Here is a 23,739-nt window from a genome sequence, read left to right on the forward strand (position 1 = left end):
AGTCAGCCTGTGACTCCAAAAAAACCACTTCTATTTCAGTGCTTTTGATGGCTCCAGTGGCACCTTCTCCACGTGACTTCACTTCTCTGAGCCATTAGAACAGAGTTAATAACAGTGACCCCCTTAACAATGCCTCCCTGAGATTTACCCAAAGAGCACATTGTGGAAGCCGAGCATTAATGAACTTCGGTGAAATTACCTGGCTTTGGTAGTCATGTCCATTATCTCTCTCAAAGCTGTTTGAAGTCCTCATTTCTGACATTGGAAACACAACCAGGAACTCTCTGGTGTCTTCCAATGCTTCACAGGTCCACAGTCGGGATCTGCCCCACTGGGGAAAGGATGTGAAAGTAGATGTGAGTGAGGGTGAAATGCTCAGCACAAGGGCTTAGATTAACCCTCCAAACATCACAAGAAGATTTATGGGCAGCCAAGACAAAGCACAGCTCTTCAACTAGCAGCAGGCTGCACATCACATTCATGTGACCCAGCATCAGCAACACCCACAGCAAAAATGCCAGATTTGGGGCAAGTTGTTTTAAAGAATAAAGACAACAGCATGGATGGGAAGGAGGATGAGAAACAAATGAACAGGATAAATAACAACCTGTTTCCAACTGTGGAAAGATCACGGTGGAGGAGGTGCAAGAGGAAGAGATGAGAGGACAATGCCTCTGTTGGAATGGGGAAATGGAGAGGGAGGAGAGCTGGGCTCAGTCAGAGAGGTGCCGGGGAGAGGGCTGTGTGTGGGAAAGGAAATGTTTCACTGGAGACAGAGGGAGGTGACGAAGGAAAAAGGGGTAAGATTTCATTTTTCTGAAATTACAGAATATATAATGGCTGCAACTGTTCTTAAAGCTGAATTTAAAGGGAAGATGTTTATGGAAATTGAAAGAATTCATGATAATTATCAAGAAAAGAAATGAGAGAGTATAAAAAATAAGGCTGTTGATCAAATCTGAAGCTACGAACAAGTAGTATTATTCTGTTAGGACCAAAGGGCCTCATCCCACTGCCAGATGATGTGAGCTTCTTTTGAGATCAGCTGAAAAGCCTGACACTCAGCACCACGCAGGGCTGAGCCAAATAGAGCAGGGCACTAATTCCCAAATTACGCGCCCAGAGTACTCCCTGATAACCAGGCAGCCTGACACCACGACTGCTACCTGCCTGTGGTATGTGGGCTGGTAATTCACTGGTAGGTTGGTAAAAATGACTCTGATGACCTCCATTTGGAAACCTGTCCTCTGCAAAATGCTTCAAAGGAAATATTCATCGTAGGAAATGTGCATAACCAAAAAGTGCTGAAGACTTTATTGTTCAAGAAAAATGTATGAATTGCTGTCATCTAAAATAAGCAGCTAGTGCGGTTTGATGTATGGCAGAAACTTGCTGGATGTTACAAAAATAGCCCCTTGTATTAATCTGACAGGTCTGGCCCCCACAGAGGTCTACAAAGCCTTAGCACTAGCTAATGCCTTCTGATGATGCCTTGCTGAGTCACTACATCACCAGCTCCTGACATAAAGTCTTTGTCTAAATATACACTATGCGCTTCTCTAATTGCTCTTATGTGTAAAATAGGGCATGCGAGGATGGTACAGGTTTCAGTGGCTGAACTGTGATATTTAATTATAAGCAATGAAATCTCAGCCTCATAAAGATTGCTTCCATTAGTGATCCAACAAGGCTTCAAATGTCTTACTGCAAGATGTCTGTGGCTTTAACTCACTCAAATCTTTCCTTTTCTATCAATAATGGAATTTCATCTTAAGAAACAAATTAAACAAATACTTTTTATACCAAATATGCTTAACCTAAAGCTTTCTCCCTACTATTTCATAAATGCTTTGAGATTATAGAGGCTCAGCCAGCTTAGTAAAGATGAATTGCATGTGATCCTGAGAATACAACCATTGCATTAGTTATTCTTCCTTTCAGTTGTGTTAGGCTTTTTGTAAATAATCAGCATGTTTAATCAATGGAGACTAATTAAGAAGACATATCAGGGCAAGTTTTACTGTCGTATTAAAACCTGTTCATTGCCGTAGGCAAGACATCATCAGTATTCCTAGATGCAAATTATTACCTGTGATGCACAGCATGGAGAATTTTACTGTAACCATTAACAAAGTAAGAAGAATATTTTCACTGGATACAAACAGCAATACCCAGGTTTACAACTGCATAACCAAATGCAAAATTTACCCTTGTATATGATATTTGAGAAGAAGATTATAACAAAATTGATTATTTCTTCCTCCAGCTCTAAATTCAAGGATCCCAAAAGACAAATGATTCTCTTTAGGTTTGCTCTAGAGCAAGACTGCTTTACACACCTTCAAATAAAAAGTCAAGTGCTAACATCAGTTATGCCACTGTAAATATGGACTTTCTTTGGTGACTTTAATAGATTTTTCCTAAATTCACAATATTAACAAAACATTCACCATTGTCCCAAACTGCTGGTTTATATGCCAAATAATAGGGTAGAATAAATGCCACTTAGGGCCAGATCCGGCTACTTTATTCACACAAACAACTGCATTGATTTAAATAGGATCAATCAAGTCAGCAGGATTCTCCCAGGCGATGTCTGCATTAGCAAGAGGAGCGGCACTGCAGGGCGAAGCAGCCTGTGCTCAGGGCCCAGAACCCGCACCGGCAGCGTGGTACAGAGAGGTCGTTATTTCAGCCGAGCTCCTGCTTGGCCCCATGGCTGCCAATTATTGGCTGGCACAAGCACAGTCAATGGGAAATTCACCTCAGAAATGTTCTCCTGATGCCAGCCAAAACATGAGTGCAGGCACATCCCTGGGTGGCCCCAAGCCTGGCAGTATTGCATGTGTGTTGCAATGGCTTACCTAGGAAAAGCGGTTGGGGACCAGTATTCCCAGTTCACCACCAACTGGCGGGTTGTTCCCATGACTGGACTTGCTCAGGAGGTAGTCAACAGCTGTATACACTTAACCTGCTTAAAAGCCTGTACTCTATGTGTAGTTTGGGGTGCAGACTGATGCAGAAAGTAAGGCTTAGTGAGAGGTACATGCCTCGCTGAAAGATGCCAAGAAGGCACCAAAGGGAGGACAAGAGTTCTACATCTGAGCAAAGAAAAACATTATTAAGCAGAGAAGGACCAGAAATGATTCTTCCTATGGCTAGGTGATGCTTATGTACACATGGAAGGGAAACAGTCCTAATTAAAAGGTTGTTGGGAGCATCTCCTGCTGAGAGAAGTTGTCTGGGGCTGGGAGTCCCCCAGGAGACTTGAAGGGGGAAACTGGCTCCACTTGCATATGTTTTGCTCTAACTGGGTGATAACTAAGCCTTCATCTCCACAGGGATGGCAATCCTCAACCAAGGCTCATGGGACAGGCAATAAGTGCCTGAGCTCCCCTGGGCCTTCTTCACAGCATCTTTGGGGTGGGATTGCACGTCCCTTGGTGGCTGCACAGCCAGCGTGTCCCGGGGGCAGGAACAGGAGCAGGAATGTCCCCAGGTACCCTGGGGAAAGCTTGTGTGTCTGAGGAAAGGCAGAGTACGGGGAGGAGAGGAGTTTTCATCAGTGCATGCTTCAACAGGGTCTTTGGTTTTCCTAGGACTTCTCCGAGGTGTGCCAAATTGTTGTAATGCTGCTGACTTGTAACGATTGCCCCCCAATCTGCACCAAACAGCCCTGGCTCCACCTGACCGGGATGTGCCAGAGGGAGGCAGGCAGCAAAGTGCAATTATATCCCTACAAATGCCTAACAGTTGCTCTTGAAATGCAGAAGGTGCAAACTAAAATAGGGGGAAAACTAAATTGCTGTCAATATCACTTATTGGCCAACGTATTTTACCTCACTTTTGTTTTCCCAGCATTATAGAGAAGATAGCTGCTTTGCTTTATACATCAGTACTCAGCCAACGTGCATGTCCTTCAACATCTCTGTTCCATCTTTCGTTGCCTAAATAAAGGTAGGAGGCAAGCCAGCTCCTTCTTTCAGGAGACTGTCCAGTGCCAGTGCACATGTAGTCACAGCTTCCAAGAAAGAAAGACAGAAATACAGCAATTTATTTTTTTTTAATCTTACCGCTTACTGTGCAGCTTTAGAAAAGTTAATATTTTGATTGGTTTCACCAGGAACATGTCAGTAGTTTAATCAATGCAATTAGATACTTCCAGCTACTGTGTCTAATTTTACTGGTGCATCTTACATTTCTTCTACATTAGTCCCAGCAAGAAAATATGTCTGATGCTATTTTGGCTACTTGTGGTTTATACGTCAACTTCACTTCTGAATTCTTAAATTATTTTCCAAACAGTTTTTAGGTGATAGTGGAACCATTGATCTGTATTCTTAGTTAAGAAATGATTACTTTAAGATACAAATTCTATTTTAGCATCTCCTTTGAGGCTTTCCTTGAGCAGCAGAAGTTTAGCCCAATTGATTGCTCTGCCGCTCCCACAGGAGAGACTCTTTTCCTTCTTCCATGCTTGTTACAGATTTTCAGCTGTTCAACAGTGTCATATTTAGATGTGCAAGCACACATTTTTCTCTTGATATAAATCCTTCAGCTTCTGGATGACTTTTTATACCTTTCCTGATCAGACACAAAACGTTTATGCACTTACGTAAAGTACCATAAACTCACAATAAATTGTCTGAGTAGGTGATAGAAGATACAGTCCTCTGAGGTCTGAAGTATCTTCAGGTTCCCCTGGGCTTCCTTGGGGCACCAAAGGTGTAGGATCTCACCAGAGCAGACTTCCATGGGTGCATAATTAAAAACATAAACCACAGCCGCCCTTCAGATCTAAGCAATTAGGACGTCTTGTGCATATAAGGATTTGGTAGCCTGGGTTCTTTCAGATGGTACCAATGTTTTTGGAAGTATGATCAAAAATCATGAGCAATGTATCACCAAGATTCGGATATAGTATTTTATTACTCTTATATCTCATCTAGAAGAAATACTTCTGTAGATCTTTATTTACTGAGATGGTAACTGACACGGTTTTATTTTTAATCTAAATCATTGTTCTGATTTGTGCATTTTTATTATTATTTTACACCTTTATTCAAATATTTTTGAAGAAGCAGGGTTAACGTAGTGCTTAAAGTTGTCCACTGATCAAAAGATGTTACCAAGATTTTTGATTCTGTAATGACAGATTTAAAAAAAAAAAAAAAAGGCAAGACTTTTTTAGATTACTTTGCTTTTTTATGTATTTATTTATGTTCTGTCACTATTTGTTCTCTGTTAATCCTAGTTTTTTCATCCACCTCCTTAATAACCCACTGAATCACTCCTGGCTTTCAGAAAGTTCCCTGTCTGGATAAACTGAGACAGAAATCCAAACAATTCACACTCTCTACACTGTAGCAAATAATGAGATTGATTATAAATTATACTACAATGTGTGAAATCTCATTTGATTATACCTTAACTATTCTGTTTTTCCCTCCCTACCTCACAGATGATGGAAATGCTTAAAACAAGTTAAGGTAGTGTGACACAGACTAATGTAAGTGTGAGCATGGCATCCAGGGGACAAGCTGTGAAGTGTTTGCGCGCTTCTGCCAAAATACATTGCATGGCTTTCTGCTGTTGTCTTGTGTTTCTGATGTTAGGCAGCATGTTCAGCAACATGTAAGTGTTCCATTTGATTTTTATATTCCCAGCTTTGGTTTTGTACAGTCTTAATAATTTGCCTTTTTCAGTAGCTTGTGGCAACTGCTTAGTGGCAAATCTGCAAGCTGTGTATGTTATTTTGAGTAGCATTAAGAAGTCCCTACAAGGATCAGGGCTGCATTGGATATGGCTCCTCAGAAACCTGCTGTAGAATTATTTAAGTCTGAAATTCAAATGGATCAGAAACAGTATCGACACTTCTCCTGTGCTTGTTGCTAAAAAGCAGCAGCTCCCCGTTTGCCTTTTCCAAAATTTGAGCCCGATACTTGTGCATCTGGCTGCTGCGTACAGCTCTGCTATGCACATCTGGGCCTTCGCCATGTGAATGCCTTGTCACCACTCTTCTGTTGTACAACATCTTACTTCATGTGACAGATGCCATGTTGGAATTAAAAATGCTATGTTTTCACAGTACTCTGTTAAAAAAAGACTACTATGAACAAAGAGAAATTATGGGTGCCCCATCCCTGGAAGTGCTCAAGGCCAGGCTGGATGGGGCTTTGGGCAACCTGGTCTGGTGGGAGGTGTCCCTGCCCATGGCAGGGGGTTGGAACTGGGTGGTCTTTAAGGTCCCTTCCAACCCAAACCACGCTGTGATTCTGTGATTCTAAAGATGATATGATCCTGTGTTTACATATTTATTTAATCTTACTGTTTATAACATTTATGAATGTGACACCAATCGCAGTATCTTGAAACATATTTATCCACATGGGTGTCCTGGTGCTGTCTGATATTGAGAGGAAGAGCTCAGTTATTCCCTGCCTGGGTTTCTGTTTGCCTGGGATTGCCACTCGTGTTTTAAGTGCACCGTATTTTTTTATCACGATCAAACATTGACCAGGTTGCCCCGCAAGGTAGTGTCATCTCACTCCTGGAGATTCTCAGAACTTGACTGGACATGGCCCTGAGCAACCTGCTCTAGTTGGATCTTCTCCGAACAGGAGATTGGACTGGATTGTCCTCCAGAAGTCCTTTCCTACTTAAATTTTTCAATGATTCTACAATTGCATGACTGCGTTGGTGAAGAGTAGAGTAAAGCTACCAAAATAATTTTCACTGTGCTTTAAGTTATCATTTGAAGCCAGATCACCAGAGGTCAATGCACCAGTCACTGTTCCACTTTTCTGAATAATAAAATGCTAGTTTTTACTCTCAGTATAACCACTTCAGATACTTGCAACCAAGCTACACGTAAAAATATTTGTTGTGTTTTCTTATCATGCCACAAAAACATCACTCTGTTGTACGCTATACATGTAATATGTATGGAGTTACAGCAGCTGTTGTGTGGGAGCAGAATGACTTATCAGAAGCATATCTACTTGCAAGTTATTGGAGCTATGCCAACTGACACTGACAGCTGTCTACGTGATGTTTTTACAGTTTTTCTCAATTTTGTCATGTAAGATCCTTACCTCTGTTCTTTAAGACACTAATGATTAATGCCAGAGCTGAGAAAATCCACCTGGTGAGCAAGGTCACCTTCTCTATTGTCAGTAACAAAGGAAAACACCAGGCTAACAAGGCTAAGGAAGTCCTCATTAACATCAGTGGTGAACTAAAAGCTAGGGGAAAATAGAGCAGGCAAATTAAGACTCTACAGAGGTAAAATTATTTTTTGAAACCATTGCAAAAGAAGCCTAGAAGCTGTATTTTCAAATACAGTTAATGCTGGGGATGGGTTGCAGAAAAGCAAGGAATCAATAGCAGTTTTGTGATATCAGTGCATCCCTCTCCCGGGTGAGCTCCTGCAAGCAGTCAGAGTCTCTGAGACTCAGCCGAGGCCCCGAGGCAGGAGCGCTGTAGACCCTTGTTACTACCTGCCGAAAAGTCACCGTGCTCCTTCTTCAGTTCTTCAAGTCTTGCTGCACTGTGCCACAATGACAGGAAATAGTCCATCCTCCTTAAAGCACCTAGTTAAGCATCTTTGCTCTCATTTTCTTCTCTAATCTATTCTTGGTCCAAACCTCAGATTACCCAAACTGGGCTAATTCCCCCCGGTTGCCACCTCCCTCCTCTCATCTCTGAGAGCTAAGCACAGAAACAATTCCCTAAAGGTACTGTGAGCTACCACTGTTGGGTAGTCAAACTCGGCAGAGGTGACATTAGTGCAATTAGACTGCCTTGGGACAAGGAGCAGTCTGCATGACCTCCTTAAGTCCTCTCCTGCTGCGTTTTTGCATGATCCTGTTATTTTAAATGATGTTAACAACTGCAGCCACAAAATTTAATCACCATTTTAAATGGTGTGCACATTAAGTGCCTGACACCAGGACACACATTCATCAGTAGGAGAGGGCAGACCTGCAGAACCGCCACAGGCTGTTGGATGTCACCGTCTCACCTGCGTGCATTCACACATGGGTGCAAGTCCACCACACACTGCTTCTGCCTCTCAGCATGAAAAAAGGACAATGCCACATAGCCAGTCAGCTTCAGCAGTTTCCACAGAGCCAGCCATCATGTCCAAAGGCCATCTGCTGAGCCTTTCTGCAAAGCCATTAATTTGTTAATTACTGTTCTTGAGAACAAGGAGTATAAGCTATCTGCACATAGTGCCTGGGTGAAAACCTTGGGGTAAACAGGCTTATAGTGACCAGTGTATCTCCCTTTTTTTGGTGTTTTCAGCTTAGAATTCCCAAGTCCCACTGGGTTGTGCTCTCTGCAAACCTGATTGTCTTGGCTGGTTTCCTCTTCAAGCATCAGAAAGTCCATCCTTCACCAAGTGCTCAACACAGCCACCTTCTCCAGTTATATCATTCTGAGCAAATGACAGGAGTAGATTTTCTTTATTGCCTACAGCACAGTTTTACCCCTCATGTGAAGGCTAGCTCCTCAAAAAGTTATTCCCAGACTTCCATCGTCGATCAGAATGGCCCCACACAATTTCATTCAACCTTTGGCCATAGGCAGCTCTGACCATGTCAGATTAGGACCATGTCTGGTTTTCAGAAGCCCCCTCATGTGGCTTCTCTCCACAGTCTTTCAGTAACACTAACACATGTCTTGGGATTTCTCACAACACTTCCCAGGCTTCCCAGGCAGGGTCACATCTCCTCGCAGTTAATCTGTCAACACCACTGCTGCCTTCCAGCAACACTGAGCAATAGCCAGTGCTCTCCAAAATGATCAGGCTGCCCTGCTCTCTTCCTACTGCTTGGTTTCCTCTGTTCCATGTGCTTAGATATTCTCTGCAGCATGGAGCTAGGCTTGCCCCAAGCAGGTTATTTCTTGTGTCATGCCCTAACCCTGGCAGTCCTTTCCTAGTTGATATTTATGCTGGTCGCTGCCAGCAAGGTCTTCTGTCCCCACAAGGTCTTCTGTCCCAAAATTTCCACTTTACCCATCCTGTCATGTTCACTCAAGCTGCTCCTGCCATGCCACCTTTGGAGCTCTGGGATCCATCCATAAAAACAAAAACAAACCAAAACAAAACAAAAAGTAACACACCATGCCCTGATCTGCCTTTTTCAGCCATGTGCTTCACCCTTCAGCATTGTTAGTTTTGTATGAGCTCAAAGTCTTATTACTCAGGGAGTAAACAAGAGTACATGAGTACTGCTGGAACAGTGCACAGGCACAGTTCCCCTTTTTCTGATGCTCATATTCCTCACAATTTAAAAGAATGCTGCTTTTTAACTGGAAGCAAAACTAGGCTCTACACATTCGTTTTTGAAAGCTGTTGCGCCTAAAGCAAGCAGCGCAGCCCTGGACAGTGCCTGTAGCATATTAATATGGCTTCAAGGGACCTGAAAGAGCTTTACACAAATGGGGATGAGAGAAAGGCTGGACACAGCCCAGCAAAGCACATTCTTTCCTGGAAGGGCGTAAGGAGCCCTAGCGAATTCAGCAGGATGATCCATGGGCTGAGAGTTGTGCTCCCATCTAAGTGGTTTGCTGGCTGAGCGCCACAGACCAGCTTGCTCCCAAAAGCCCATGGGACAGCTGGGAAAGCAAAATCTGCCCAGTGGAATACCAACACCTCCCTTGCCCAAAGGCTTATCCTGCTTCCTGATGCGTGTACATTGCAGGGTCTTTATCAATGACGGTGTAAAGCTCAGCTGACCTCAAACCTTCCTTCCCACAGCAGAGCAAATGTATAATTAGGTCTGCCCAATCTTTCTGCATCATTAATCCCCAAAATACCAACCTTTTCCTATGGCCACAAGACAGACCATTATGATCTGAAGCAGGGCAAAGATCTTGGTGTAGTTCACAGACAGGCACAGGGCCCTGTCCCACACTCACCATGGAAGAAGCTTGGCTGGTCAACCCGACGTGGTCTGGCTGTGCTAGTGTCTGCAGCCCCAAAGCCTGTCCTGCCACGGGGTCTCCTATGTCAGATGGACACTGCCAGTCCTGCTGGAACCATGGTTCATGGGAACCAGGGCTGAAACACTCACCATATGTGGCCAAATGACAGAAGTTATCTGCTGTCACAGGGGTTGCATTTGCTGTGTATCATTGGCTTGAAAACCCCTCCTTCCTAATAGTGAGTGATGTCCCCTCTCTGCATTGAGACTACCCAAAGAATTTGGCAGGCCAGAGGCAAAGAAACCTTGACAGAGCATTAGCATCTTATCAAGCTGGCAATATATTAACCTGGCAAGTTATTATACATGAGGTAAGCTACAAGTGGATAATACTGTTGTACACACTGCTTTACCTGTCTTCCTGACAAATGGCTATTTTGAATTTCCTAGCTGTACAGTGAGCTCATCTTTAAGAGCATTTTTTTAATCTTAAAATATATATTTCCTTTTGTAGCCTTAATGGCAATCATGCTAGCACCGTGAGACCTGAAGTGCTCCTCTTCTTAATCACAGCACTTTTAGAAGAAAATGATCCTCTGAAAGACTAGAAACAGAAACTCTATACTTCTGCCAATGGAACAGGGTGTTCTTTTCCCTTTCCAGACTTCTCTTCCATATCAAAATGTCCACTGGAAACCACACTTTCTGCTGTCGAGAACCATCTTCAACAGACTTGGAGTGGTGTAAATTGTAATTAAAGGGTTATTCCCACCTCTAACCTCTGTGATGCATCTACAAAAATCGCAGAATGCAAGGATATTCCCTGCTCGATGAGATCTGTCGGTGAATTTGGTCCTTGCTAGGTGGAAACGTGGATGAAGGCAAGGAGAAGGTATACCTTTGTAGCTCCTCCCTTCATCAACCAGTGAGAAAAGGCAGCACTTTTACTTTTTTTTCATTTTGATATTGGCACCAGACACACAGAGCACCACCATCTGGATGCCAAAGAAATGCAGAAAAAAGTAATTTCACTGAAATGAAGACATACAACTATCTTCAGCCTGTTGTATATTAAGGGGAGTGCAGTCGTTCTCCAGAATGCCTGAAGCCAGCTCTGAAAGCAGAGCTCATATATTCTCAGAGGTGCTTGAGCTCAGATCAGCTTTGAGGGGGAGAAAATATTGCTTCCATCCAGTTCGTGCCAGAGGAGATCTCAACAAGTAAATCAAAGGACACTAGAGACAAATCTTTGATAAAAGCATATCAAAACTTTGCTTAATTTGTTTGCACTGCTGTTGTAAAGCAGACTCACTGGAGACAATATGATCTACAAATGGAATTTGTTACTAAATCAGGACATGACTTACAGGAAGGATAAGTAATGATTTCATCTAAGTCATTACATCTCCCTATCAATAGCGCATCTCTGTAGGGAGTGCACTCACCCCTGCCTGAATATTTTATATGATCTCTGTAGGACAAACCTGAGAGGCCTGACTTCAGGCCATGATAAACCCAACCATCCAAGAATCAGTGGGTCAGATGGTCCCTATTAGAGAGCAGATGTGCACAATGTGTACAATCAATTGTATGTGCAATATCCAGCACATAATCCCTTCAGTCTGTAAAATTTGCTTCTGCCCAGACACATGAGAAAGTAGCACTTGCTAAGAGAACAGAGAAAGGATGTGGGTCCCCTGTTTACGTGCATGCTCATGGGCCCTGCAGTGTCCAACTCTGACTCGTCCTAGGCACGTGCCCATGGGATTGGTGAGCAGTGCAGGATGGACCAAGTGAGTACACTTCACATGGTGCATGGATCTGCACAGGTGCACCTCTGACCTGCTAAACTTTGGGGACAAACATCCAAAATCCTCAAATGCTGCTGAGTCAACATTTCTGAACAGAGAAAGAGTACATGTACATGGTGGGGCTACAGCGGGTTAAAAATGTGGATGTTGGATAGCTTTTCAGAGATACCACTAAAAAATCTTCCAGCCTGACTTCTCCCTGTACACCCCATTTCTGTCCTTCATACCATCAAAGTCTATTTTGTGCTCTTCTTCCTTCACCTGTTTTGATGCAGCTGTTGTCCACCATCTTCCTAAATCCTCCGCCTTAGCAATGTCAACTTCTGGACAATTCCTTGAGTCCCACAGAGTCTTCTGTGTTTCTTTTTTAAAAATACCCCCCCCTGCCCCCCCCCGCCCTCCAGGACCATTAAGTCAGATGTTTTTATTTAATTACGCAGCTGTAACTAAAACTGACCCCCTTATCTTACCTCACATGCCTATCCTGTTTGATTGTAGTTGGGAAAACTATTATCTTCTGCAGCCAGGCAGCACAGGACTGCAGAACAATTTCCAGCATTATCACCATCTCTCCTCTCCTCTCCAGACCGATGCTGTCATTTAATCCTGCTGAAATTCCCTCTGCGGTGTCACACAAAAATATCCATTATTATTTGTTCCCTCAGTAAGGCCCTGGTAGCTTCATCCTCAGTCTCAGTGACCTTCTCTGTTCTGGCCCTCTTGATGTTCACCTTGTCTTCCCTCAAAATGTCACAGCTAAAATTGATTCCTTGCTTCAGTTCCCCAACAAACCACGCTAAATCCTTCCATTTGTTCACCTTCATCCTCTTTGTCAAGTTCATGTTCCAATCTGTCAAAGTTTCCATAAAACCACTCTTGTGGGTTTTCTGGGTGACTCCTCCTTTACTCCAGGCCACCCATTTCTCCTTCCTCTGCAGGGTGCCTCCTACTCCCACCTGAGGCCTACTGCAACACAGAACATCCTCCCCCAGTGCCACCTTCAGTGACCTTCAGACCATACCAATGTTCAAGTTTTCCACAGGTTTGAGCCATGTTCAGGAAATCACACTTATCTATGCCATTTTTAAGTCATTCTTTTGTCTTCCACTTTCTCCCGCCTCTTGCATTGAGGTATAGCCTTCTGATGAGACACACGCAATAGCTCTCTGGCTCTGTAGTTCCATGGAGGCAACATATGTCTGGGGTGGCAGGAGGAGAAGTCGCTGCGTTGCTCCTGCCCAAGTTAGCATTGAGTTTACTTCAAAGTAAGCCAGAGTCGGTCTTCATCTGCCACTAGTTTCTGTAGCAGGAGACCTAAGCTTATCCTGAGTTGAAAACCTCCTTTTTTTGGGAGACACCCAGCCACTGCATGGTTCCTGCCTCCATTATAAATTATTAGGAATGGAGGGTATTTTAAATGCCTATAAAATATGTGGTATTATATTTATATTATATTATATTATATTATATTAAATGGAAAAAAATCCTCTGGAAAATGAAAATGAATTTATGAATGACATTTTAAACAGAAAAATGTGTCAGAATGTCTATGTCCAGAACTTATGTTTTGTTTTTTTTTCCTGGGGGAAGAAAAAAGGAAAGTGACAGTGTAACCATACACTACTATCTGAGTAGACTCTGTCAAAGAGAGCTCTACATACTACCCACTATCCAGAGGACATTCACTCCAGTGAAAGTATCTCCACCTTGTATATGGTGCTTGAGTTGGAATATGAAGCTTAAAAATATTTTCTGTAAGCTACATCATTTTACCTGAGCATCTTGTTTCAGCTCTGTGATTTACAAAATAAATAAAAAATATATATATTTGCCTGATGGCAGCTGCCTCTGACATACTTTATAATTAAGAAGTAAATTTTCAGACTCCTTAAAGACAGTGTTCATGACAAATTAGAAAGATCAGAGATGCCACAAAGATTTCTAGGTAACAAGAATTAATTGTGATTAAATGGATCACTGTAGAGTAGAGATTAGATTTCACAATTACATATCAAAATTAATAAACAAAAAAGAGTACACCTATTTTATACTGATGACTTAAGGAAACATGAACAAGAGTAATTTATTCAAGTCTGTGGCCCACAATGATTATCGCAGGTGGCTGGCAATTTTGTGCACCTTGCACAAGACTGCAAGACTTGAAGGGTTAAGTTTTTAGAGCCGGGATATGTAGACTTTATTTATTTATTCATTTATTTATTTATTTATTTATTTATTTATATTTCCTCAATGATGAAGATATTGCAGAAACTACATCCAAAATTGGAGTGTTTGAACAGGCTAATCCCATTTGGCCAATATCAGCCGTGATGGACATCATGTCCTGCAGCAAAAATTGTCAAATCATTTGTAATAGGTTTTCAATGTTGCCAAATATGTGCAAGTCATAACTTAACAGCAATGCTTGTACATTCTAAGTCTAATTAACTATAGCTTGTATAAAATATTATGATGCTCCATTCACATGCTTAGAATTCAATTAATTTGTAGTTACATGCCCCTAATAATAAATCTCTCTCCATAATCTTGATCCAGAGACTTATAAAAGTGCACAGCTTTTCATCAGCTTTAAAGACAACTCTATCACTGACAGTGCTAAAGTTTATTGAGTCCCACAAAGACTGCCCCCTTCCCATAACCTTTGAAAAGCACATCGTGTGAAAGGCAACAGGCAGTATTTATAGACTACCCACAAGAGCAAAGCACAGGCCACTCAGACTTCCTTGAAAACCCTGAGAACCAGGCTGTAATTCTTGCCAGTGCTGGCCTGGGGATTTATATTAACACAGTAAATAGGCAATGTCACTTCTCTAGTGGAAAATCATCCAGTTTGGCTAAACACACTTCACCCTAGTAATGCTTGGAGCATGACAGTCTCTTCTTACTACCTGTTGGGATAGGAGCTCCATTAGAGCATCCTGAAGACTTATTCCAGCTTCTTTTCAGAAGCAGGAAGCTCAGTCAGTCAAATATGGCTTGTTTTTTTTGTCTGATAGACACATCCTGGAAAAAAAAATAATATTCTACAGAGAGGAATAAAAAAAATAAACAAGGATCATATATTCTTTTGGCAGGATTTGCTAAGCACTGTGCCATTATAGAATAATATAGTCATGTTTCTTACTAGGATACCATCTGTCTGGAGGAATCCAATCAGTTAACTTAGCCATTTAACTAGCTAATCAGAAATCCTCATGTTCTTATTTTTCCTCACCACCAGCGATATTACCAGAAGGTGCAGAAAATGTGCTTGCCATAACTGTTTCCGTGACCCGCAGAAACATCTCCATTTCTGCTTTAGCTTGGGGCTCACACAAAAACTCTGTAAATCATGCTGTTGGGATTGAGGAGCCAGCCTTTTTTTTTTTTTTTTTTTTTTTTAATCTGAAACCGCATGCAGCACTTGAAAAATTGATGACTGACTGGGTGAATGGTTCCTGCTGAGGAGTAAGAAGTTCACTCAATGCTAATCCACCCTCAGGAGAGGAAGGGGGTTTGGTGGTTGACACGAGGCCTTGGGCTGTGGGTTGAGGCCAGGCAGGCAGCAACACCCTGTTCAACCTGGACTTCACTGTCCCATATTTCCCCCTCTGAGACTGTATGTGCAAAAAGGGTTCACAAAAAAACTGAATATATTCATGGAAGAAATCCAAGCAGATTTCTTCCATTCAACGACTTCGAGGTGTCTCCACAAGTCCAAGGGGCAAGCAGTTATATGGCACAATATTCTGTGGAACCATCCCCAGAGATTTCCCTGTTCTTCTGCTCTGCCCTAGGCATCTGCTGCTGGCCACTGCCAGAATAAAAAGGTACGGACAAGGCCTCTGACCTGACCTCAGATGTAAAACGGAAAAACTTTTTTCCCGGCTGCCATGGGAATGCCCAATTCCCAGGGAGCATTGCTGGCTGTGGCTGCTCTCCTTCTGCCTTGGCCCTTCACATGCCCACATGCTCCCACTGACCCACTGCTCATATCATTTCACTAACACCCATCACGGACATCCCAGCAGGGAGCTGGAGCCCACAGGAGCACTGGTTCATCAGAACAGCCTTAGTTCAAACGCTCAGCCCAGGCCACTCCCGCTTCCAGCACTGTGTCAGGTCTGGCCTGTGCAGCAGAGATCTGTTTTACGGATGTACACAACAGCCAGATTTATTTCTGTCTTTTGCCAGAGTGAGGAAATATATGAGGCGATACAACAAACGGTCTCCGTCAAGGCTACGGGAGGAAAGGCTGTAAGTTTCTATCTCAGCCACAGCTCCATCAGAAAGCAGGACGTTTCGAAGCACGACACGTAACCACTTAATAAAACCAACCTGGGCCCACGGGGAACCGGCAGGATTTACAGGCGTTGTGCTGGAAAAGACAATCCAGCCCTGGCAGTCAGCACAGCACAGTTAGCAAACACACACAATAGTTAATATTTTGAGGCTGTTTTAGATTCATTTGTGTGTCTCGATAGATGACATTTCCAAGACATTACAAGTCTCTGCTGAGTTGGACCTATTATTAATTGTGAACAAGCAGCTGAACTTTGAAAAATCTTTGCGTGATGGAGAAATAAAGAAGCGAGGTTCCCAGAGTCATTTATGCAGGAGAAGGTTATTCCCTGAGGTTTTTTATCAGCCTTCCAGTCCGTCCAACCAGAGGCCGAAGCCTTGTGCTGCTACTGCACAAAATGGATCTGGAGACCTACCTTTGCCTTGATGGGGGGATCAGCTCCCTGCTCTTTGCCCGAGTCCATTTTCTCACCCATTTCAGTTACTGTAGCTAAGTGTGGCTGGGATTTTTTTATCCTGGGTGATGTTCCCTGCAGGTACAAGCTCATCTGGGGCTGCTGTTCCTCGCTGGCCCCCAGGCTGCATGGCTCCAGTTGTGGGGACACCATCCACTCTGTTCCCTAAAGGTGCTCCAGCAACACCGTCCAAATCCTGCAGAGTGGTGGACACTGTCCCTGCTCCCAGGCACCCTGCAGATGGGACAGATGTCAGGCAGTGGGATAAATGGAGGACTTTCGCTTGAACCACTGCTGTAAGGTAGGAGTTGGACAGGGGGATTGACCAGACTCATATCTGGAGCAACAGCTCCAGAAATTCAGGTAGAGGATGTTAGGGGCTGCTGGAACAGGTCCTGAGGAACACCGGTGAATAAGTAGTGCCTCTGAGAGCCCTGCAGACAGTACAGTATAGGGCATGTCCTGATGGCCACATGCAGAAGCAACCTTTGCCATTAGATCCCTCCCAAAAAACTGCTGAGGACAGATTCTCCTCCTTGCTTGCCCAGCTCCTCACCACGAGGAGCACGGGGAAAGTCCTGGGGGGCTTAAAGCTGCTGCTACCCGGAATTAGAAAGCAGGGAGGAATCGCTATACAGTTGTTTCAGCATCTGAGGCATCTGCTTGGGTTTCTTAGCAACCCTGGGAAAAGAAGCCACCTGAGATGTGAGCTGTCTGGTCAAACCCTGCAGGCCAGGCTGAGGCTGTTCCTGCATCTCAGTGGCACGGCACGGCACAGGATGGCACGACCACGAGCCAATCCAGCCTGCGAGCCAGAAGCGAGCCCAGTGGCTAGGAGTGGGCACAGCCAGGTGTCCTCCCTCTGATGGCATGGGGGATGACTGCAGCATCCTTGGAAGGCTTGCTGCTCGGCAATCACTGCTCCTGAGTACATGGAAAGCTGCTTACAGCTGGTTTTTCAGTGATTGGCAGTGTCAGTCCCATTCCCTTGAGTGCATCCACAGAGAAAAAGGGCTGGTTTTTGCCAAATGGTTTCGGATCTCGTGTGTTCTGGAGCAGGTTTAGGCACTGGTGCAGGGTTTGTGTGAGCCTGTGTCCTGGAGCGGCCATTTCATTGTTTTCCTTGTCTCAGGGCCAGTGCTTAAATCATTTAAATTTATGCCTGGTACTGACATCCTGGCCGTGCTCATTGCTAATAGCTTATTTCCATCCATACAAACACTATCTCACTCATTCAGATATAAGTATGAGGATGCTGACCTGCAGTTAATCCTACACATCCCTGACTTTTAATTTAATGACTATTAAATATTAATGGGAGCAGAGAGTGGAAGTCAGATCACCTTTTCAACAGCTTAGTGCCCCTGTCACCAGGCTATAATGTCATCCTTGATCTCACTTTTTTATTCCCTTTCTCCAAGTTTCACTTTCAGGACAGGGAAAGCTGCATTTTACAGAACTTTATGGGCTTTGCAGTTGAGCAGCTAGGGCAAGGATTAGAGCTGAACTAGGATCTCCCAGCTGCTGGTGGATGTTAAAACCACCATGATGCTGGATAAAAAGAGGGTTGTTTTGTCCAAATCCCCAGAAATATACGGGGGTGATATGCCCCAGCTGTGCTAGAGGGGAGGAGAGCGCACACAAACACAGGCACCCATGACTTAGACCCCACCACTGATGCTGTGCAGAAAATAATTCTGCATTCAAGGAGAGATGTGGTGGGTGTTCCCAGCCTGCTGGGAATAGATGTGAATGCTCCCTTCTAGGAGAGAGGACAGGACATTGCCATCTCAGCTGCCAGGATGAGGATTGCAATGTCTTGATTCTCACAGGAAGCACCCTCATTTCTTCTGGTCATGCTTCAAAAACAGAAAGTCTTGTCCCACGTGTGACTATCCAGAGAAAAATCGCATTTTCAAGCCTCCAAGCCTTGGAATGCATAGGAATCTGTTCCTCTGCCTCTTCCCATCCCTTTTTCTCATGGTCTTTTCATTTGCATCAGCCAGTTGTGGCTGCCTCCTCACAACAGCCATATCTGGCTGCTGTAGGTATTTGTCTGTGCTTAAATCTATGGATCTTCAAATGATGATATTTTTCTGATTATAAAGCTAATGAGATAAAGCAGATCTCAATCAAAGCAGCTGGGTTTGAAGTGCATTAATACTTAATACTACCTTTTACAATTGTAATTATGACTTATTTACTTTTTTAATTGCTATCTGGTTTACTTATCTCTATGAGACTCATTTCTCAAGAGTATCTTCCTGACTATACTGTTTTATTTTTGCAGAAGAAATGCGGGCATTTAGTGAGATGGAAATTACTTCCTTATTATTTAAAATTAATTCAGCCCATCAAAATGAGCTCATTGCCATGCACAGTGCTTCCTTTTTAATTCAGTCTCAGCCTTTCTAGCAATTGAAATTCTGTGCTGAGAAGATGTACATAGCAGGCTTTTTATACATATTAAACCCTACATATTAGGGGGATTAAGACTGCATATACATTTTAAAGTGGGAATTACGAAACAAGTTTTGCAGCAGGGATAAAAGAATGTCAGTTCTCCATCGCTCTTGTAAACTGCTTTGCTAGCCAGGAATGAAGCTGCGGGGATGTCTGATGGGAATACAAGAGGCTCTGTTGTCGGCTCCTGCAGGACTCCAAATTTTGCTAAATCAGGGCAAACGTAGAGAAAATATTTACATATAAATAATTGGGATGCCAGTGCTCCCTGCTTTTTTCATTTTGGAATAAAAAAGAGAATGAAAAGCAGAAGAGGAGAGCGCAGCTTGAAACTTGTGATGGACATAGGAAGGGAAAGCCTTAATAACGAGAGAAAAGTGCCTGTCACCTGTGGAGGGAGCACAGCAAGCAAGGGGGGAAATGGAGGAAGGATAGGCACCCAAACATCCTCTGACAACTGGGGTGGCTGAGCTGAAGTGCAGGAAGGAGAGGGAAGAAAATGACCTTTGATCCTCCCCTGTCCCAGCAGGGACATCCTCCAGATGACCGTCTTCCAGACGTCAACACTTGCCTCTGTCGTACAGGGTCCTGCTTGAGCAAGGACATTTTTTGGGCCCACAGGAGTTTCTTCAGGACTGAGAATCAATTAGATGTCAGGAGGGAAAACAAAGAAAAGAAGAAAAAGTGTTTTTTAAGAAAAAAAAACCTTGCTTTTGAGGGCACCTGAAAAGATTGCCATTCCAATACTAAGAAGATGAGCATGGAAATTATTTTCCATTAAAAAAATAATAATTGAAAAAAAGCCATTTTAGGCATACCAGGAACAAAACATTTAGTGTGACTCCTGTCTTCAGGAAGGGCAAAGAGGAGGGCATGGGGAGCTATAGGCATAGCAGAGCTATCTCAGTCACTGGGAGATGATCTTAATAATCCTGGATCTGTTTCCAAACACAAAGGGCAGGAAGGCAATCGGGAGGAGTCAGCGTGGACTTACAAAGGGTAAATCATGCCTGACAAACCTGAAAACCTCATACAATGACGTGAGTGGCTCAGTGCACATGGGGAAATCAGTAGATGTTGTTTATCTTGACTTCAGCAGGGGTTTTGACATGGTTTGCCTTTACATCCTGCTGGACAAACTGATGAAGTACAGGCTAGGTAAGGGGACAGTGAGGTGGACTGAGATCTGGCTGAACTGCTGGGCTTAAAGGGCTGAGATCAGTGGCATGGTGTTCAGTTGGAGGCCAGTCACTACCAGAGTACCCCAGGAGTTGATAATGGGGTCCATAAATACTGTTTAACATCTGCATTAGTGACCTGGATGATGGGGCAGGTATAAAACTGGTAGGAGTGGTTGGTGTACTAGAGGTTTGTCCTACTATACAGGGAGACCTTGACAGGCTGGAGGAATGGGTGGACGGGAGCCTCATGATGTTCTCCAAGGGGAAATGCCAAGTCCTGCACCTGGGAAGGAGCAACCCCAGGCATCAGGACAGGCTGGGGGCTGCCCAGCTGGAAACAGCTTGTCGGGGAAGGAGTCTCTGTCCTTGGAGATGCTGAAAAAGCTGATGGAACACCACCCTGAGCAGCCTGCAGTAGCTGACCCTGCTCTGAGCAAGAGGGTTGGAGTAGATAGGCTCAGAGGTGCCGACTGGCCTCAGGTGTTTTGTGAGACAAGAGAACAGCAGGGACCTGGCAGATGCAAAATATGAATCTTCATTTAAGGATTTGCGATACAAGACCAGTAAGGAAGAGTGGGCTGGAGCAGCCACAGTGGTGCAGTGGTGAGAGATTTCTCTGCCCCCACCTTCAGGGCCTTTTTTGTCCCATCAGCTGGGGCCTTTCCCCAGCAGCACATCTAAGGTGGGAAGCACACCTGGGCTCTTGCCTCCCCCTTTGCATTTTGTTTCGGGTGTTGGTGATTAGCTGAGGATCCTGACACCTTGCTATTCTGGGGCATTGAGTTTTGCACATTTAACACTAACGACTGTGAATCATCAGGAGCGTTTTACATATACAGTATCTGAGGTTAAACAAAGTGTGTTTTAATATAAAGTATTTCATCTGTGCATTGTGAAACAGTATAGGAAAAAAAAAAAAAACATTTTTCAGATAAAACAGTAATTTTATTTTTTTTTTTCTAAAAGAAGAAAAGTCTGGTAACTCCAAAATATCATTTAATGAAGGATCCTAAATCTGCAAAGTTATTATTTTGGGATTTTGAACACTTAATAACGTTTTCTTGCACATTCCAATTTTATATCATTTTCAATTAAATTACAAATAACATTAATTAATTTTCTTAATAATGCCACTTATTTTGAAAATGCAAGTATTTCCCTAACTATCTGTGAGGGAGCTGGTAACTTTAGGTACAGCACTCCCCTCTAGTGGGTAAAATCGGACCAGCCCAATTTTTCAGGACCCATGCATCCTGCTCATTAGCACCAGCTGTAAATGAAAGCTTTGCTTTTATCCCCAAATATCCTGAAGACTCAGAATTGTTGTTATCTTTTGATGGTTTGTGAGTAATTTATGGAATGTTATTTTAGTTGTGAATTATAACAGGGAGGAGAGGGGGGCACTTATGAGGGGTGTGTGAGGCTCAGGTTCAGTTCCTACTCATGAATCTCAGTTCAGAGCAGTGATTCTCTACATGCCCTATAAATCCTCCTGCTAAAAGTGCCATCAGGGATAGCAAGTTTTGCTTAAAATACTTTATTTCCACTAAAGACTTTGGAAGACTTTGGAAGACTTTGGAAGAGTGGATTTTTATTTATTTATTTATTTTATTTTATTTTTGATCAAAAGGAGGCTAGGCAATTCATGAAGGTCACGTCCACCAGAGGTTACCTTCCAGCTGCAACTCCTGGCTCAGCAGGTCGTCTAAACCCACTTCAAAATCTTTATGCATTGGCATTTTTCTGATTCAAAATTGCACCCTTGTAATATCCCCCTGTTCTGCAAGCGAGAAGCAGCGATGTGGAGACTAGAGGTTGTAGGAAGCCATTATGTTCAATATAAAAAAAACACCCTCTCCCCTCTCTCCCCCCCCAAAAAAAAAAGAAAAAGAAAAAAAGAAAAAAAAACAACACATCCACCCATTTGTTAAAATTGTGCTGTGATGCAGCTATAAGGGAAGAATGTTTCTACCCATCCACCTGCCTCATCCCTTTTTTGTTTTTCTCTAATGTAATTATGGTCATGGTTTTAATTGAGTTAGAAGAGGATGTTGCACCGAGCTCTTCAACAGCTTCCTGAATTTTGTGACCCATCCCATCAATCTGCTGAAGTCAGAGCATCATCTCAGCTGGCACCACATGTACCGAGAGCAAGCCACAGATATATGCATGAGTCAATTTGTCTCTTAAAAATATTTCTTCCTGGCTGAAGCATAAATTGCCTTTACCCTAATGTGCTTTATAATGAATTGTATTTGAAATATGTTTATTTTTAGCAAACAAATGCTAATGGGAGCCTGCCGTTAAAAATAGACAGTACAGTTGGCACAGAAATGAGGGCTGGGGAATCTTTCTTTCCCTGTGCAGTGGAAATGCCCTCAGTGTAAGCTATCTGGGGAGAAGGCATGATGCCCCAATGAAAGATAGTTCCTCCAGCTGGGAAAACTGCAAATGACATCTCACCAAGTCCCCGCTTGTCACGTGGCTTACAAACAGCCTCGGTGGTCCAGCATCCCCAAGGGGCTGTCACATCTTCCATGGGGTCAGCGGGTGTAAGACAGCGACAGTGCCCAAAAGGCAACTGTACAGCCAAGGCCTCGCTGAGCATCCTGGTAGAGCCACTTTGAGCATCTTGCAGCTGATACTCCTGCTTACACATCCTGGTAGGGTGTTTGCCTCTTTTCACAACAGAAGACCGCCATGGACTCATGCAGTCAGTTGATCCCTACCTTATATTTTCTACCATTCCTTCTTCTGCCCATGCACATATCATTATTGATCTGTGTCCTATTTTTTAGGCCATTTCTCTAATTCATTATGAATGTTGGATACTAATTCTGTCCTACAACACACTGGCAGCCCTTCGTAGATAACCATGGCCTGCAAATGGAAGAGGAGATCCACTATTCCATTATCCAAGTGGTTAATGAAAATATTTTAACAATATCAAACCTAAGATGGGCTTGCATGAAACTAACAAATGCAGTCTTTCAGCCAGACAGTGAACCACTGATAACCACTTTAAGAATATGCTTTACCAACAAGTTTTGCATTTGTTTTCACAGCAGTTTATCTGAACAGTGTTTCCTAAATGCTGTGCAAACACTTCTCAGATTGTAGCCCCCCTGGTGAACACCAGAGACAAGACTTGCAGAGATGGTTCAAGCCACTTAGTAGACTGGCTTATGTAAATGGAAAATAGATAACCTTCCAAGCACACACATGCATCATCAGACAGTTTATCTAACATTTCTTTTACCCTTTCAATAGCCTCTTTTCTTTCCACCCATCATTGGTGGGGCTGATGTGATACAAGGCCTGGTCTTCTCTCCCTGTTTTAATTCCCGGGTGAAGTACTGTGAAAATGTCAGTTCTGTCAGTTGGAGAGCTGGGCGATCACCAACCACATGAAGTTTAACAAAAGCAAGCGCTGGGTCCTGCACCTGGGACAGAGCAATGCTGGCTATATGTACAGACTGGACGACGAGACGCTGGAGAGCAGCCCCGTAGAGAGGGACCTGGGGGTTGTGGTTGACAGCAAGTTGAATATGAGCCAGCAGTGTGCACTGGCAGCCAGGAGGGCCAGCCCTATCCT

General features: G+C 43.5%; 1 protein-coding gene across 3 annotated transcripts in view; it reads left to right on the forward strand.

The window, feature by feature from the left end:
• Positions 1-23,739, forward strand: part of LHFPL3 (LHFPL tetraspan subfamily member 3) — a 253,696-nt gene that overhangs the window by 212,624 nt on the left and 17,333 nt on the right. The window contains exon 3 of one of the 3 annotated variants that reach the window (XM_040544607.1): positions 5,462-5,509. The exons of 1 other annotated variant lie outside the window; for it this stretch is intronic. In XM_040544607.1, coding sequence (XP_040400541.1) covers positions 5,462-5,478 — 17 coding nt within the window. In that variant the 3' untranslated portion in view covers positions 5,479-5,509. The remainder of the gene's footprint in view (positions 1-5,461; positions 5,510-23,739) is intronic. One more of the 3 variants, XM_040544608.1, reaches the window with a different exon arrangement.

This window comes from Cygnus olor, chromosome 1 (genome assembly GCF_009769625.2).
Source record: "Cygnus olor isolate bCygOlo1 chromosome 1, bCygOlo1.pri.v2, whole genome shotgun sequence".
In the NCBI taxonomy this organism is placed as follows: Eukaryota; Metazoa; Chordata; class Aves; order Anseriformes; family Anatidae; genus Cygnus; species Cygnus olor.